Consider the following 17,862-nt stretch of genomic DNA (forward strand, 5'->3'; position numbering starts at 1 on the left):
GGGGGCTGGAGCAGATCCCAGCTGACATGTGGCGTGAGGCGGGGTCCATCCTGGACAGGACGCCAGTCTATCACAGGACACATAGAGACGAACAGAGACAGACAACCATTCACACCTACGGGTGATTTAGAGTCATCAATGAACCGAACACCTGCACGTCTTAGGACTGTGGGAGGAAACCGGAGAACCCGGAGAAAACCCACACAGACACGGGGACAACATGCAGCAGCTCAGTCCATAGGTGACTCGGCTGGGAACCGGAGGGCCGCTGGTTGGAGTCCCTGTGTGGACCATGAATGGAGATGGTGTGCGTGCAGAGGTCACATCGAACACGCACACGCACACACGCACACACACCTCCCTTTGTGCGCGGCACGTTTTTACAAACACAGTGTCTTATTTTGAAAGGTCGTGTTGAATCAGGATGTTTGGATGATTTGTCTTTGGTCACGTGTTGCGTTCAGGAGCAGGGGGCGCAGAGTTCACTCCGGGGTTTTTCCGTCTCTCACCGGAAACGTCTGAGGCTCTGAGAAGTTTCCGGTTCTTCAGGTCGGAGCAACATTCTTGCTCTCCGCGCTCTGATCCTCCTGCAGAGTCTTTAGTCTGTTTGTGTTCTGTGACGGTTAAGTTTAGACCACTAAAGGAGACGGTTAAGTTTAGTCACTAAAGGAGACGGTTAAGTTTAGACGACTAAAGGAGACGGTTAAGTTTAGACGACTAAAGGAGACGGTTAAGTTTAGACACTAAAGGAGACGGTTAAGTTTAGACCACTAAAGGAGACGGTTAAGTTTAGTCACTAAAGGAGACGGTTAAGTTTAGACGACTAAAGGAGACGGTTAAGTTTAGACGACTAAAGGTGACGGTTAAGTTTAGTCACTAAAGGAGACGGTTAAGTTTAGACCACTAAAGGAGACGGTTAAGTTTAGACGACTAAAGGAGACGGTTAAGTTTAGACGACTAAAGGAGACGGTTAAGTTTAGACGACTAAAGGAGACGGTTAAGTTTAGACGACTAAAGGTGACGGTTAAGTTTAGTCACTAAAGGAGACGGTTAAGTTTAGACCACTAAAGGAGACGGTTAAGTTTAGACGACTAAAGGAGACGGTTAAGTTTAGACGACTAAAGGAGACGGTTAAGTTTAGACGACTAAAGGAGACGGTTAAGTTTAGACGACTAAAGGTGACGGTTAAGTTTAGTCACTAAAGGAGACGGTTAAGTTTAGTCACTAAAGGAGACGGTTAAGTTTAGACGACTAAAGGAGACGGTTAAGTTTATACAACTAAAGGAGACGGTTAAGCTTAAACGACTAAAGGAGACGGTTAAGTTTGGACGACTAAAGGAGACGGTTAAGTTTAGACGACTAAAGGTGACGGTTAAGTTTAGTCACTAAAGGAGACGGTTAAGTTTAGTCGACTAAAGGAGACGGTTAAGTTTAGACGACTAAAGGTGACGGTTAAGTTTAGTCACTAAAGGAGACGGTTAAGTTTAGACGACTAAAGGAGACGGTTAAGTTTAATCACTAAAGGAGACGGTTAAGTTTAGACGACTAAAGGAGACGGTTAAGTTTAATCACTAAAGGAGACGGTTAAGTTTAGACAACTAAAGGAGACGGTTAAGTTTAGACGACTAAAGGAGACGGTTAAGTTTAGACTCTAAAGGAGACGGTTAAGTTTATACAACTAAAGGAGACGGTTAAGTTTGGACGACTAAAGGAGACGGTTAAGTTTAGACGACTAAAGGTGACGGTTAAGTTTAGTCACTAAAGGAGACGGTTAAGTTTAGTCGACTAAAGGAGACGGTTAAGTTTAGACGACTAAAGGTGACGGTTAAGTTGAGTCACTAAAGGAGACGGTTAAGTTTAGACGACTAAAGGAGACGGTTAAGTTTAGACGACTAAAGGAGACGGTTAAGTTTAGTCACTAAAGGTGACGGTTAAGTTTAGACGACAAAAGGAGACGGTTAAGTTTGGACGACTAAAGGAGACGGTTAAGTTTAGTCACTAAAGGAGACGGTTAAGTTTAGACTAAAGGTGACGGTTAAGTTTAGACGACTAAAGGAGACGGTTAAGTTTAGACGACTAAAGGTGACGGTTAAGTTTCCTTAAAGACGTTTCAGCTGCTTGTCATCTGATGAAAACTAAACTTCAACGTTGCCTGAGTTTCACTAATAAAAGACAAACTGTGGTGAATAATGACAAACATGGACACCGGTTCGATTCCCACTTTATTTGCGTTCATGCACAGAGAAAATAAAAACCACGTCAAACGTCCCTTTGTTTCTTTTTAGCGCAGAAAGTTTCACAAACAGAGACAAGCTGAAAATCTGAAACACGTAGAAAAGAAAGTGTGTGTTCGTCGTGACGCCCTGAGTGTTCACACACACGCTGCACGTTTTTGTTCTTCTGGCGGCTTCTGTTCGCGCTCGCCGTCTCCTCAGACGTTCATCGCCAACATCATGAGCTGTGAGAAGGGGAGGGGAGAAAACAGCACTTTTGTTATTAAAGAGGTCAATGAGACAAAAACCTCTGTTTAACATTCCTGCGTAGAAAGTGAGGGCGCCCTCCCACTGTGCCTCCGTCCCGTGCCCCGTGCTTTAGGGTCCTTGCCCCCCCCTCCAGGCCCGTTTGTACTCACACTACCTGGGCCTCGGAGAATGCTTCTTGCTGCCTATACGTCATCACGCCGTAACACGTCACACGCATTGATGACGTCATGGCGATGCGTGGCTTTGTTTCCAGATCTTTCCGTAGACCTCGGAGTTTTTGTGCGTCTTGTCGACTGTTTTTGAATCTTTTCATCGACCAAATCTGCAGTAAACACTCCACCTCCGCATCACACCAACGTGAACCTTTCGCCGCCATTGTTTGAAATGTCCGCGCATGGTCCCTCCTTCTTTTTTCTACGTCCCAACAGGCGCACAGGAAATGACCTCAGAACCGCCGTAGGCCTCGTGCTCGTTCACGTGCGCACGCTCGTGCTCGTACACGTGCAAACGTGCTTTACTAAAGCCCACCTCTCCCAAACGGGCCGTGGACAGCAAGCGTGCCGCTCCTAGACGTGGTACGGTTGCACTCACACTGGTCAAAGGAACCAGACGTTACCCGTGAAACGTGTTCAGGCACGGTACGGAGGCACAGTGTGAGTGCGACCTTAAAACAAAGAAAATCCTAGCCGTCCGGTTCAGCAGCTGTGGTGAAACAGTCACGTTAATATTTACCTGCATCATGTTCATGCTCACTCGTCCCCTCTTGAATTTGTCCAGAACCTGGAACGCTCCTGCGAGACAAAGACGTCAGATCAGCACCATGCGGCGGCTCACACAGAAACACACACGTTCCCTTTAACACCCGTATGAATGTGAAGACTTTAAGGCGGCGTAGACCCGGTGGAGGGCTGCGTTTGAACGTACTGAACATGTTCTCCAGACGGACGATGCAGGTGAGGTAGTCGTCGAAGTCGATGTCGTAGTTGTCGTCGGCGAACCTCAGGCCGATGAGCTGCAGGAGCTTGTTGTTCAGCTGCATGCCTTCACGGGAACGGGGGTTTACGGAGACACGCGGAGTTATTCACAAACTCTAAAGAAGACTTTCACATCCTTTATTTATAATAGAACAAGTTCCTCTACTGCTTTACTGAAACTGATATGAACAATAAGAGGGAATAAGCTAAACACGAGTCGTGTGGCCGCTCACCTGCAGCTTTGAGAGCGATGCGAAGCTCGTAGGACGACATCTTTCCTGAGCGGTCGGTGTCGAAAGACAAGAAGAGCATCTGCAACGACAACAACACCACGAGTGCTCAGTTTGGTTCTCTGTGGGCTCATTTTACATCTGTTTTATTGGTTTAATACGTCTTTGTGGTGGTTTTGCATCTATTTGTGGTGGTTTTGCATCTTTTTGTGGTGGTTTTGCATCTATTTTATAGTAATTTTGCATCTTTTTGTGGTGGTTTTGCATCTGTTTTTAGTCATTTTGCATCTTTTTGTGGTGGTTTTGCATCTATTTTTAGTCATTTTGCATCTTTTTGTGGTGGTTTTGCATCTATTTTTAGTCATTTTGCATCTTTTTGTGGTGGTTTTGCATCTAATTTTAGTCATTTTGCATCTTATTGTGATGGTTTTGCATCTATTTTTAGTCATTTTGCATCTTTTTGTGGTGGTTTTGCATCTAATTTTAGTCATTTTGCATCTTTTTGTGGTGGTTTTGCATCTATTTTTAGTCATTTTGCATCTTTTTGTGGTGGTTTTGCATCTATTTTTAGTCATTTTGCATCTTTTTGTGGTGGTTTTGCATCTATTTTTAGTCATTTTGCATCTTTTTGTGGTGGTTTTGCATCTATTTTTAGTCATTTTGCATCTTTTTGTGGTGGTTTTGCATCTTTTGTGGTGGTTTTGCATCTTTTTGTGGTGTTTTGCATCTAATTTTAGTCATTTTGCATCTTATTGTGGTAGTTTTGCATCTGTTTTTAGACATTTTGCATCTTTTTGTGGTGGTTTTGCATCTATTTTTAGTCATTTTGAATCTTTTTGTGCTGGTTTTGCATCTATTTAAGTTTCTATGTCTATTTCTAGTCTTGTTGTGTGTCTTTGTCATCATTTCTGTCTCCATGTGTTCATTTTGTGTATATTTTCTGTCATTTAGCATCTCTTTGTGATCATCTTGTGCCTGTAGCCCTGATCAGTGATCCTCCCATAGTACTGGTGTGACTCCTTCCACCTCTGATTTAAAGTTTTAAAACACGTAAATCAACACGTACGATCCACTTCTTCATCTTTTCCCAGAAGACCTTAAACTCCTGGAACTCCAGCTTCCCTGTGTTGTCCACCTGGTTCACTGTCAAGGACCAAAACCTTTAAAACAAACTCTGTGGTCACAGTGTTTCTCTTGTTCTAAGTGAGTGAGTGACGAGGAAGGATACATCCATGAGGTTGATGATGCTGTGGCAGGTGCTCAGACTCAGGCCCTCAAACTTGATCTCTCGTCCTGCAAAGAACAAGTGGAAGGTTTCTTTTATGTGCATCACAGAAAAAATGTACAGAAACATACGGCACAGGTGAGATCCAAGGTGATTACGCAGCATTTTGGGCATCAAATGACTTCTGCACGTACAACTTTGATACATCTCATCTCATCTTCAGCCTCTGATCCTGGATCAGGTCTCAGGGGCAGCAGCTCCAGCAGGGGACCCCAAACTTCCCTTTCCCGGGCCACATTAACCAGCTCTAACTGGGGGATCCTGAGGCGTTCCCAGGCCAGTGTGGAGATCTAATCTCTCCACCTGGTCCTGGGTCTTCCCCGAGGCCTCCTCCCAGCTGGACGTGCCTGGAACACCTCCCTAGGGAGGCGCCCAGGGTTCATCCTTACCAGATGATCCTGAACCACCTCAACTGGCTCCTTTCAACACAAAGGAGCAGCGGCTCTACTCCGAGTTCCTCACGGATGCTGAACTTCTCCCCCTCTCTCTAAGGGAGACTCCAGACCCCCTCCTGAGGAAACACATTTCACACGCTTGGACCTGGACCTGGTTCTTTGGGTCCTGACCCAGCTTTCATGACCACAGGTGAGGGTAGGAACCAGGACTGAGCGGTAGATCCAGAGCTTTGTCTTCCTCAGCTCTCTTTTGGTCACAACGGTGCGGTAGAGCGACTGCAACTCCGCCCCCGCTGCTCCGGTTCTCCGGCCAAACTCACGCTCCATCGTCCCCTCACTCGTGAACATGATCCCGAGGTACTTGAACTCCTTCACTTGGGGTCAGGACTCATTCCCTACCCGGAGTAAGCACTCCACCGGTTTCATAAATGTGTCTTTATGTCTGTTCATTAAAACCTAAAAGGGAATAAATTACAACAAGATGTCAATCGTTACTTGACTTACGTCTGCTGAGGACGCCGTTCAGCATCTGCTGGAGCTCTCTGACGTCGATGGCCTCGTCCTGCAGACACAGCAACACTTTAAAGTCACGCACGCACACACGCTCATCTTCATCTAAGAGCTTTATTATAACATCACCATCGTTAAGTTCACAGTCCTCAGTGTGGGTGAGGAGGGAACTTCAAGGACCCCTCAGAAGGAGTTCACGTTAAACCGTAGAGAAATGTGAGTGTTTGGTAAGAGGAAGGTTTCTTACGTCACCAGCCAGCTGCTCGAACAGCCTCCTCAGGCCTTTCTCCTCCTCCGTCTCGTCCTCGGGGGCGGAGGGCATGGGCGGCTGGAGGAAACAACGCAGCGTCAGTACCAGTACACGGAACGGGCTGATCCACCCACCGACTGACTGACGGACTGATTCCCTGGTGATGTACTTACCTCGGGCAGGTCGGCGTCGACATTGCTCCCCATCTCGCTGCAGGACACAAACACAAGTCGTGATAAAGGTCAAAAGAAAAGTCAGAGATTCTCTGTGTCGACATTTAAAACGATCGATAAACTTAACCGTCTCCTTTAGTCGTCTAAACTTAACCATCGCCTTTAGTCGTCTAAGCTTAACCGTCACCTTTCAGCGCCTTAACTTAACCGTCTCCTTTAGTTGTCTAAACTTAACCGTCTACTTTAGTCGTCTAAACTTAACCGTCTCCTTTAGTTGTCTAAACTTAACCGTCTCCTTTAGTCGTCTAAACTTAACCGTCTCCTTTAGTTGTCTAAACTTAACCGTCTCCTTTAGTCGTCTAAACTTAACCGTCGTCTTTAGTCGTCTAAACTTAACTGTCTCCTTTAGTCGTCTAAACTTAACCGTCGCCTTTTGTCGTCTAAACTTAACCGTCTCCTTTAGTCGCCTAAACTTAACCGTCTCCTTTAGTGGTCTAAACTTAACCGTCTCCTTTTGTCGTCTGAACTTAACCGTCTCCTTTAGTTGTCTAAACTTAACCGTCGCCTTTTGTCGTCTAAACTTAACCGTCTCCTTTAGTCGCCTAAACTTAACCGTCTCCTTTAGTGTCTAAACTTAACCGTTGTCTTTTGTCGTCTAAACTTAACCGTCTCCTTTAGTGACTAAACTTAACCGTCTCCTTTAGTTGTCTAAACTTAACCGTCTCCTTTAGTGACTAAACTTAACCGTCTCCTTTAGTCGTCTAAACTTAACTGTCTCCTTTAGTCGTCTAAACTTAACCGTCGTCTTTAGTCGTCTAAACTTAACCGTCTCCTTTAGTGTCTAAACTTAACCGTTGACTTTTGTCGTCTAAACTTAACCGTCTCCTTTAGTGACTAAACTTAACCGTCTCCTTTAGTTGTCTAAACTTAACCGTCTCCTTTAGTCGTCTAAACTTAACCGTCGCCTTTTGTCGTCTAAACTTAACCGTCACCTTTAGTTGTCTAAACTTAACCGTCTCCTTTAGTCGCCTAAACTTAACCGTCTCCTTTAGTCGCCTAAACTTAACCGTCTCCTTTAGTGGTCTAAACTTAACCGTCTCCTTTAGTCGCCTAAACTTAACCGTCTCCTTTAGTGGTCTAAACTTAACCGTCTCCTTTAGTCGCCTAAACTTAACCGTCTCCTTTAGTGGTCTAAACTTAACCGTCTCCTTTTGTCGTCTGAACTTAACCGTCTCCTTTAGTCGCCTAAACTTAACCGTCTCCTTTAGTGTCTAAACTTAACCGTTGTCTTTTGTCGTCTAAACTTAACCGTCTCCTTTAGTGACTAAACTTAACCGTCTCCTTTAGTTGTCTAAACTTAACCGTCTCCGTTAGTCGTCTAAACTTAACCGTCACCTTTAGTCGTCTAAACTTAACCGTCTCCTTTAGTCGTCTAAACTTCAACGTCGCCTTTAGTCGTCTAAACTTAACCATCTCCTTTAGTTGTATAAACTTAACCGTCAGCAGTGACACTCACAGAGCGCCGGCCTTCTTCTCAGAGAAGATCCTGACGAGGAAGTCGGCCTCGTGGTGGGGCTTGAACGTGGTCGGGACCAGCACGTATTTCCCAGGAGGCAGCGTGAAGCGCTCCGATATCTCCCGCATGTTGATGTAGGTCCTGCTGCGAGCCTTCGATCCGTTGTAGCGGAAGAAATCTTTTCCCAGCTGGTCGTCTTCCTCTGGAGCCTGAGAGAGAAAGTCGATTATGTAAGCATCTCATCTTCAGCCTCTTATCTGGGGTCGGGTCTCGGGGGCAGCAGCTTTAGCAGGGGACCCCAAACTTCCCTTTCCCGGGCCACATTAACCAGCTCTAACTGGGGGATCCTGAGGCGTTCCCAGGCCAGTGTGGAGATCTAATCTCTCCACCTGGTCCTGGGTGTTCCCCGAGGCCTCCTCCCAGCTGGACGTGCCTGGAACACCTCCCTAGGGAGGCGCCCAGGGTTCATCCTTACCAGATGATCCTGAACCACCTCAACTGGCTCCTTTCAACACAAAGGAGCAGCGGCTCTACTCCGAGTTCCTCACGGATGCTGAACTTCTCCCCCTCTCTCTAAGGGAGACTCCAGCCCCCCTCCTGAGGAAACACATTTCAGACGCTTGTACCCACGACCTGGTTCTTTGGGTTCTGACCCAGCTTTCAGGACCACAGGTGAGGGTAGGAACCAAGACTGACCGGTAGATTCATTCATTCATTCATTCATTCATCTTCAACCTCTTGTCCCTGTTGGGACAGGCGTGAGGCGGGGTCCACCCTGGACAGGACGCCAGTCTATCACAGGACACATAGAGACGAACAGAGACAGACAACCATTCACACCTACGGGTGATTTAGAGTCATCAATGAACCCAACACCTGCACGTCTTTGGACTGTGGGAGGAAACCGGAGAACCCGGAGAAAACCCACGCAGACACGGGGACAACATGCAAACTCCACACAGAAGGGCCCCAGCCGGGATAAGAACCAGGAACCCTCTCGCTGTAAGGCGACAGTGCTAACCACTGCCCCACCATGTCGCCCCTCTTTGTAAATGTTTTTATAAAATTGCACTAATCTGCAAAACCCGATAAAAAACCAAAACACGTCTGGTGTCTTTCTGACCTCGTACAGTGCGAAGCCGATGGTCTCCAGGTCCATTCCTTCCTTCCTCAGCTTCCGTCTGTTCTTCTGCATCACAGCGATCATCACGCTGCACACGTCGTCGTCATCATCGGCGTCCGCCAGCTGCAGCTTGAACTGCGGGTTGGTCCAGAATGTGTCTGCGGATCGAAGACGATCGGAGAGATTTAGAGGGAGGTTCCGGGGTCTGTACCCCGAGAGTTTAACGCCAAAGGGCGACAAATCAAACTCAAATCCTTCTGCCGATCTCACCGATGAAGTTCCTGCAGCCTCCGGCGGTCGAGCCTCGGATCCAGTTTCCCTCGAACATGTTGACCTCCCAGTGGCGCTTTGTGTTGTCGGTCAGAGAGTCAGGGGTCATGTTGCAGATCTCCACCTTGTCGTAGTTCCTCTTGAAGTCCCCAAACTCCATCCTGGAGTTCAGAGACACAGTCGCTGTCATCTCAGGATACAGTGAGTTCACAAGAGTTCAGCTGTGTGCTCTCAACACATGCAGTGTTCAAAGGACACCAGAGGAAACGGGAGCTAGCTTGAAATGCATTTTGCAGACTTGGATAAAATCTTCTTACTGCAGATTTAAGTGTCACTATATACTCGTTTGGACTTTTCTGACCCTTTTCACAGCCATTGTTGTGTCCTCTACATCCCTGCATTTGTGTTATTTATGTTTAATAAACAATAATAACACTAAGACACAGTCGTATACGGTTAAATTGATTTCTTAATCCTCAGTTTGGATGAAACTCATCACGCGCACTCACCAGAATTCACCGTCTTCTGTTGAGTTCTGCAGGATGCGATTTTTTTCTGCTGCGTCGACATAATTCCACTCTCTGGATCTGAAACACGAGAGACACGAGATGAAGCAATCGGTGACAACTGTGACACGCAGGCATGACAACAGAGAGATGCTAAACTACAGACACTAAATACTAAAAACAAACACAAAGAGACTCGAAACTACACAAAAAGACAAAGAGGACTACAGAGAGATGCAAAACGCCCGTGAAGAGATGCAAAACAAACAGCAAAGGACGACATCAAAGACTACAGGGATACACAACACAACTGAAAGGAGCCACAAAACCTCTACAGAGTGATGTTAAATAACTGCAGGGATGCAAAACTACAAAGAGATGCAAAACTACACATGCAAAATAACTTCAGAGAAACAAAAAATGAACGCAGAGATGCACAAAACAACAGGAAATAGATGCAAAACAACCACAGAGACAACTGCAGAGATGCAAAACGACTGAAGAGACACAGAGAACAAAGAGATGCACAAAGACTGCAGGGATACAAAACAACAAAGAGATGCAAAACTACACATGCAACTTGACGAGAGACACAAAACGACCACAAAATGCAAAACAACTGTAGGAAGACAGGGATGCAAAACAACAAAGAGATGCAAAACTATATATGCAAATGACCACAGAGAGACTAAAACAACCACAAAGATGCTCAAAACAACAACAGATAAATGCAAAACAACCACAAAGATGCACAAAACAACAGTATATAGATGCAAAACAACCACAAAGAGATGCAAAACAACCACAAAGATGCACAAAACAACAGCAAAGAAAACTTCGAGATGCAAAACAACCACAGAGACAACTGCAGAGATGCAAAACTACAAAGAGCGCCCACAAAGAGACACAGACCAACAGAAAACAGGACGACAGACAGATGCAGGATGTTGTTTGTCCACATGTTCTGCGTGTCTCGAAAGTTAAGGCAAAGCGGCGTCCTCTCGCGTCCTTACTTGTCGCTCCAGGCGCCGTTCCACTCGACCTGGCCCCAGGGGTTTCTGACCCGGATCAGCTGCACCTTCTGACCCCTGACGTTCACCTGAAAGCGTGTTCGTTGTCAGTGAAGTGGAGACCACAGGATGTTTTCTATCATGTTCCCCTCGTCCCCGTGATCCCAGTCTTACCTCCTCCAGGCCTGTGATGGAGTAGGCGTGCCCCTTCACCAGGCCCGTGGGCGTCTTGGCCTCGGACTCCGCAGAGCTGGTGATCTGGAGAACGACAGAGAGAGGTTTAGAGCTGAGGAGCTCGGCTGAGATGAACATGCTAAACGACGGGGAGGGAGGGGTCTTTACATCAATGGAGCATCCCAACATGGAGCCTCGGTCCAGGGCCTTCTTCATGATGGAGAACAAGTTGCCCGGAGAGTTCTTGGTCTCGTAGACTTCGCCGACGCCGCCGGTGAAATCCTCCATGGCCTCCATGGTGCTGCCGCCCTTCAGGGACTCGTAGCTGCCGTGGAGTCTAAACATCAACGTCACAGGTGGAAACATGGATTTAACAAAGGGACAGAAGCTCAGAGAGGTGGATATTCATGCTCCCCAGGGGATCAATCTGATCCTTTTGGCGACTGAACGTCAGCTTTTACATTTAAATCAGAATAAAAGTCTACACCATGGACACATACAGCGACCATGAACGTCTGTACATCTTGATCCGTCTCATAGTTGTTCATTCATTCATTCATCTTCAACTGCTTGTCCCTATCGGGGTCGCGGGAGGGCTGGAGCCGATACCAGCTGACATTGGGCGTGAGGCGGGGTCCACCCTGGACAATCTTACGGGCAATTTTAGAGTCATCAATGAACCGAACACCTGCACGTCTTTGGACTGTGGGAGGAAACCGGAGAACCCGGAGAAAACCCACGCAGACACGGGGAGAACATGCACACTCCACACAGAAGGGCCCCAGCCGGGATTCAAACCAGGAACCCTCTCGCTGTGAGGTGACAGTGCTAACCACCACACCACCGTGTTGCCCGTCTCATACAGCATGTAGACGTATCGTGCTTTCAAATGTAAATCTATCTGCGTCGTTATCAGACCATAATCCATTTCGGTCGGACTGGAGCGGAGGTGGACGGGTCCAACCAACACGTGACATTGACCCCGGAGAACGGTGTTACGTTAACCGAGAGTGTAATTCCTGCGCAAAATTATCCCATCATCTTTCTCCGCACTTACATTCATCAAATAAGCCGTCCAGACATTTTTTTTCTTGTGTAACAACTATTGACGGAGAATCCGGTAGAGCCGCTAACAGCTGCATGTGGCTAACAGTGGTTAGCTCGGGGCAGTACGGTGAAGGCTAGCTTAAACATGTTTCTGATATGACCTTTCCTCGGGGACCAGGACTCAAATCCAGTGAGGTTCATCATTCACACTCTCCAGAGGATGCACCTTTTTACTTTAAATAATAGAAAATGTGTGTGTTTACTTGGCGTAGGCCTTCTCCAGCAGGGCGCTCCAGAACTCGTTGTTGGAGGCGGAGTGGAGCAGGATGAGCTGGTTTCGCACCGTCGGCAGCCGGTCGTCCACCACGATGTCCAGCCACTGGTTGTGATGCCAGAACTGAGGAGCAACAGTTTTTACCACATTTAGCCGTTTCAACGCGGTTTCACATTCCTGCTCACTGCTCTGATTATATTATTATACGTTTGGATGGATGGATGGATGGATGGATGAGTGGGTGGATAAATGGATGGATGAGTGGATGGATGGATGGATGGATGGATGGATGGATGGATGGATGGATGAGTGGATGGATGAGTGGATGGATGATGAGTGGATGGATGGATTGATGGATGGATGGATGAGTGGATGGATGGATGGATGGATGGATGGATGGATGGATGGATGGATGGATGGATGGATGGATGGATGGATGGATGGATGGATGGATGGATGGATGGATGAGTGGATGGATGAGTGGATGGATGATGAGTGGATGGATGGATTGATGGATGGATGGATGGATGAATGAATGGATGAGTGGATGGATGGATAATTGGATGAATAGATGGATGGATGGATGAATGGAAGGATGGATTAATGGATAAGTGGATCGATGGATGGATAAGTGGATGGATGATGGATTAATGGATGAATGGATGAATGGATGGATGAGTGGATGGGTGGATGCATGGATGGATGGATGAATGGATGGATGAGTGGATGGATGGATGGATGAATGGATGGATGGATGGATGGATGGATGAATGGATGGATGAATGGATGGATGAGTGGATGGATGGATGGATGAGTGGATGGGTGGATGCATGGATGGATGGATGAATGGATGGATGAGTGGATGGATGGATGGATGAATGGATGGATGGATGGATGATGGATTAATGGATGAATGGATGAATGGATGGATGGATGGATGGATGGATGAATGGATGGATGAGTGGATGGATGGATGGATGAGTGGATGGATGGATGGATGGATGAGTGGATGGATGGATGAATGGATGGATACCTGGAAGTGGAAGATGCCGGCGTATCTGCGGTCGAAGTCCTGGTCCTGGGGGACGACTCGGGCCATGGCATCTTTTTTGAGCGTCAAGGACGCGATGGCCGCCAGGAGCCAGCAGTCCCCTGTGGTGACAAACACAGGTGCATCATGGGTAAACGAGTGAAACACGACGGCACAACAACAAAAAAGACAAAAACTAGACGACTGGAGCACCAACCGAGCTGTCCTTGGCAGATGTCCGTCCTGTCTGCGCCGCCCACGATGAACTTTGGGTTCTCGCAGAACTCCTGAACAACAGGAAGAGAACAGGTCGGTTTATTTAAGAGGCACCAGAGAACGACAGTTGAGAGGCGACGCAGGTGCCTTACAAAGGTGTGTTCACATTCCAGGCATATTAATCACACACACACACACACACACACACACACACACACACACACACACACACACACACACACACACACACACAACCACACACACACACACACTCAGGCATTTACTCTGAAGGAACGCCCAAGAAAGAAATGTAGAGTCATTGTAACGAACATGAGCTCAAAGTCGTAGTGTTTCAGACTAAAGTCGTAGTTTCAGACTAAAGTCGTAGTGTTTCAGACTAAAGTCGTAGTGTTTCAGACTAAAGTCGTAGTTTCAGACTAAAGTCGTAGTGTTTCAGACTAAAGTCGTAGTGTTTCAGCCTAAAGTCGTAGTTTCAGACTAAAGTCGTAGCGTTTCAGACTAAAGTCGTAGCGTTTCAGACTAAAGTCGTAGTGTTTCAGACTAAAGTCGTAGTGTTTCAGACTAAAGTCGTAGCGTTTCAGACTAAAGTCGTAGCGTTTCAGACTAAAGTCGTAGCGTTTCAGACTAAAGTTGTAGCGTTTCAGACTAAAGTCGTAGTGTTTCAGACTAAAGTCGTAGTGTTTCAGACTAAAGTCGTAGTGTTTCAGACTAAAGTCGTAGTGTTTCAGACTAAAGTCGTAGCGTTTCAGACTAAAGTCGTAGCGTTTCAGACTAAAGTCGTAGCGTTTCAGACTAAAGTCGTAGTGTTTCAGACTAAAGTCGCAGTGTTTCAGACTAAAGTCGTAGTGTTTCAGACTAAAGTCGCAGTGTTTCAGACTAAAGTCGTAGCGTTTCAGACTAAAGTCGTAGCGTTTCAGACTAAAGTCGTAGCGTTTCAGACTAAAGTCGTAGTGTTTCAGACTAAAGTCGTAGCGTTTCAGACTAAAGTCGTAGTGTTTCAGACTAAAGTCGTAATGTTTCAGACTAAAGTCGTAGCGTTTCAGACTAAAGTCGTAGTGTTTCAGACTAAAGTCGTAGTGTTTCAGACTAAAGTCGTAGCGTTTCAGACTAAAGTCGTAGTGTTTCAGACTAAAGTCGTAGTGTTTCAGACTAAAGTCGTAGAGTTTCAGACTAAAGTCGTAGTGTTTCAGACTAAAGTCGTAGCGTTTCAGACTAAAGTCGTAGCGTTTCAGACTAAAGTCGTAGAGTTTCAGACTAAAGTCGTAGCGTTTCAGACTAAAGTCGTAGTGTTTCAGACTAAAGTCGTAGTGTTTCAGACTAAAGTCGTAGTGTTTCAGACTAAAGTCGTAGCGTTTCAGACTAAAGTCGTAGCGTTTCAGACTAAAGTCGTAGTGTTTCAGACTAAAGTCGTAGAGTTTCAGACTAAAGTCGTAGTGTTTCAGACTAAAGTTCTAGCGTTTCAGACTAAAGTCGTAGTGTTTCAGACTAAAGTCGTAGTGTTTCAGACTAAAGTCGTAGTGTTTCAGACTAAAGTCGTAGCGTTTCAGACTAAAGTCGTAGTGTTTCAGACTAAAGTCGTAGCGTTTCAGACTAAAGTCGTAGTGTTTTCAGACTAAAGTCGTTGTGTTTCAGACTAAAGTCGTAGCGTTTCAGACTAAAGTTGTAGTGTTTCAGACTAAAGTCGTAGCGTTTCAGACTAAAGTCGTAGCGTTTCAGACTAAAGTCGTAGCGTTTCAGACTAAAGTCGTAGTGTTTCAGTCTAAAGTTGTAGTGTTTCAGACTAAAGTCGTAGTGTTTCAGACTAAAGTCGTTGTGTTTCAGACTAAAGTCGTAGTGTTTCAGACTAAAGTCGTAGCGTTTCAGACTAAAGTCGTAGTGTTTCAGACTAAAGTCGTAGAAATGCTGCAAATAAAAGTCATATTTATTTACGTATATTTTGCAGGCGATTAACCATTATTTTAGCTTTCGTTCTGTTTTTTCACACTAAAGGTGAATAAAATAACTGATATATAACCATGAAACTTGAAACCCCAGTTTATGTTTTATGACAGCGTTTCTGAAATGTTATGTTGAAATATGCAAATGAGGCGTTATGTAATGCTAAGTTTTGTTGAATTTAGGAGAAATGTACAGACACAAAGAGACAAATGTGGTAAAATAAACACTTAAATGTTGATTTTGGATGTTTTTCTTTGCACTTGTATGAAAGAAAACATGACAGAGAAAGAAAATGGCTGAAAAATCTCCACACGGCCCGGGTGTGTCTCCCCGAAATGACAGTTTTTTACATATTAGTTCCATAAACTGAGGCAATATTAGACAGATTTTGGTGTTTTTGTTAAATGCACGTCACTCTTAACGTTTCCCTTGTGTGGTTAAAGTAGTTATTTATGTATGTAATTAATTTAATAATAGTATTTGTGCTGACAAAAAGGTAATTTACTGTATTTTACAGACTTCTTTCTGTGTAGGGAGCTCGTTTCCTTCACTTCTAATGCTTTTAAATGTTATTTCTTATTTATTATATAGAAAAAAACACTGTTTATAGACTTTAGGTTATAGGTTTGTTTCATATCTAACAAATACTGTAAATGTACAGAGATTAAAGTTGCAATAATCTGTAATTTGATGAGCTTTGACGGTCAAACCTGCTCCGTGTCTTTAAAGTTTACCACACGTCCATCTGTGGGACGCTTTAGTGATTTGATCGTATCGTTCAGGAAACGTTGCAGCTTCACTTTTACAGTCGTTTTGCAGCTTTTTGCAGAATAAAAACAGGAGAGAACATCACTTCGCTGTCACGGGCAGAGCACTCAGACGCGTGGGCTCCTCTCGTGAGCGGCTGCAGATAACGTGGAGGCGTGTGGGGATAAAGTCTGCGTGAGGCGCCGCTCACAGCGAGGAACTTGCCCCCACACTTGACTCTATTTACACCGTTTTCTTGCAGAACTGGTTTTGCAGCTTCGCCTGGATAAATACTTAATTGTTTATTTTTTTTTGTATCGAAGCAATAAACTCAAATAAAGGCGTTATTCAATACCATAATATCAGTAATTTCAGATTCTCTGTAATGCTGCCAACACTCACTGACTCACATATGCTCTTTTCATTTATTCAGGTTGAACTGAACCACAGTTGTTGTGTCTTTATAAGAGTTTTAGAGCCTATTAAAAAAGTAAATATGTGCAATTTTATCACTAAAAACAACCTGACTATTGAAGCAAATGTTGAGCTATTGGTTCACTGAGAAAACCACAACATTTCATTCATTCAACGCGTAAAAAACTGCATTAAAGACACATTTTTTTTGCAGATTTCCAGACATTTTAAACACTTTTCAGGCACAACTTTCCCCAGAGCACCAGGCAAACCCCCCAAAACCTGAGACCCCACACACCTTTGGCCTCTTCCATTCAATGTGGACAGGAACGCTCTGGCTGTAGTAGAGCGAGGAGTCGACGGCGGGGAAGTCTGGGTCCTCAAACAGGACGCCCTTCTGCAGACACTCGTGCCTCAGATCCTCAAAGGACTTCCCGTCCGACTGCGTGTCCACGGCCCGGTTGGAGCCGGAGCCCCGGCCCGACAGGGTGGACTGGAGAGGCATCTTCAGCTCAGCGTAGTGGCGGACGAAGGAGACGTGAGCAGGGTGTGTGATGGAGCGAGGCTCCTGCTGTGTGTGTGTGTGTGTGTGTGTGATGCATGGACGAGCCTGTCAGGTCGGTAGAGCTGTCAGGTACACACCCTCCAGACAGAAACTGGTTTGTCCTCCTGTGGCGGTGGACCTCGCCCCTGCTGACTCTCTCTCTCTCTCTCTCTCTCTCTCTTTCTCTCTTCAGTCTCTTATCTCTCTCTCTCTCTCTCTCTCTTTGGGCTCGGCCTGCAGGAAACTGTAAGAATTCATTCCTGATGGTTTGCCAGCCGATGAATTCATGGGCTTTTGCACAAAAGTGTTGTTGATTATTGACCTTTTGTCATGTTTACAGCGTCTGAACTGTATTTATCTGACCTGGTATTTCACAGTAAAAGCAAAGTTCTGGGAATTAAAACTACTTTTTTTGTTGTTACAGGTTATGAGCCAACGTTACGTCAACAGTAATAATGTGAACTTTACATTTCTGCCAACCAGTTTCCAAAGTACGCCAGAATGCAGCATTTTGGGGCGAATTTTGTGCCTTCACAAGATGTTTTTGACAGAGGAGAGGCAAAATGAGCACAAAGAGATGCCGAAATGACCCCTAAAGACGCCAAAGAGAAGCCAAATGACCCCCAAGGTACGCTAAATGACCCAACAGACGCCAAAGAGACACGAAAGAGATGCCGAATGACCCCAAAGACGCCAAAGAGACACGAAAGAGATGCCGAATGACCCCAAAGA

The 17,862-nt window shown here is 45.7% G+C and overlaps 1 protein-coding gene across 1 annotated transcript; it reads right to left on the reverse strand.

Moving 5' to 3' along the window:
* Positions 1 to 2,204: 2,204 nt before the first annotated feature.
* Positions 2,205 to 17,205, reverse strand: capn9 (calpain 9). The gene is made up of 20 exons (XM_083921811.1): positions 16,885 to 17,205; positions 13,468 to 13,537; positions 13,254 to 13,372; positions 12,210 to 12,343; positions 11,068 to 11,236; positions 10,900 to 10,983; positions 10,729 to 10,814; positions 9,719 to 9,796; positions 9,210 to 9,370; positions 8,940 to 9,097; positions 7,817 to 8,025; positions 6,301 to 6,337; positions 6,125 to 6,205; positions 5,872 to 5,929; positions 4,916 to 4,980; positions 4,754 to 4,822; positions 3,691 to 3,769; positions 3,408 to 3,524; positions 3,216 to 3,274; positions 2,205 to 2,458 (listed from the first exon to the last, which is right to left on the reverse strand). The coding sequence occupies exons 1-20, from the start codon at positions 17,089 to 17,091 to the stop codon at positions 2,432 to 2,434; spliced, it is 2,067 nt and encodes a 688-aa protein (XP_083777937.1). The 5' UTR covers positions 17,092 to 17,205; the 3' UTR covers positions 2,205 to 2,431.
* Between the last annotated feature and the right edge of the window lie 657 nt (positions 17,206 to 17,862).

Source organism: Echiichthys vipera, assembly GCF_963691815.1.
Source record: "Echiichthys vipera genome assembly, chromosome: 2".
NCBI classification, from domain to species: domain Eukaryota; kingdom Metazoa; phylum Chordata; class Actinopteri; order Perciformes; family Trachinidae; genus Echiichthys; species Echiichthys vipera.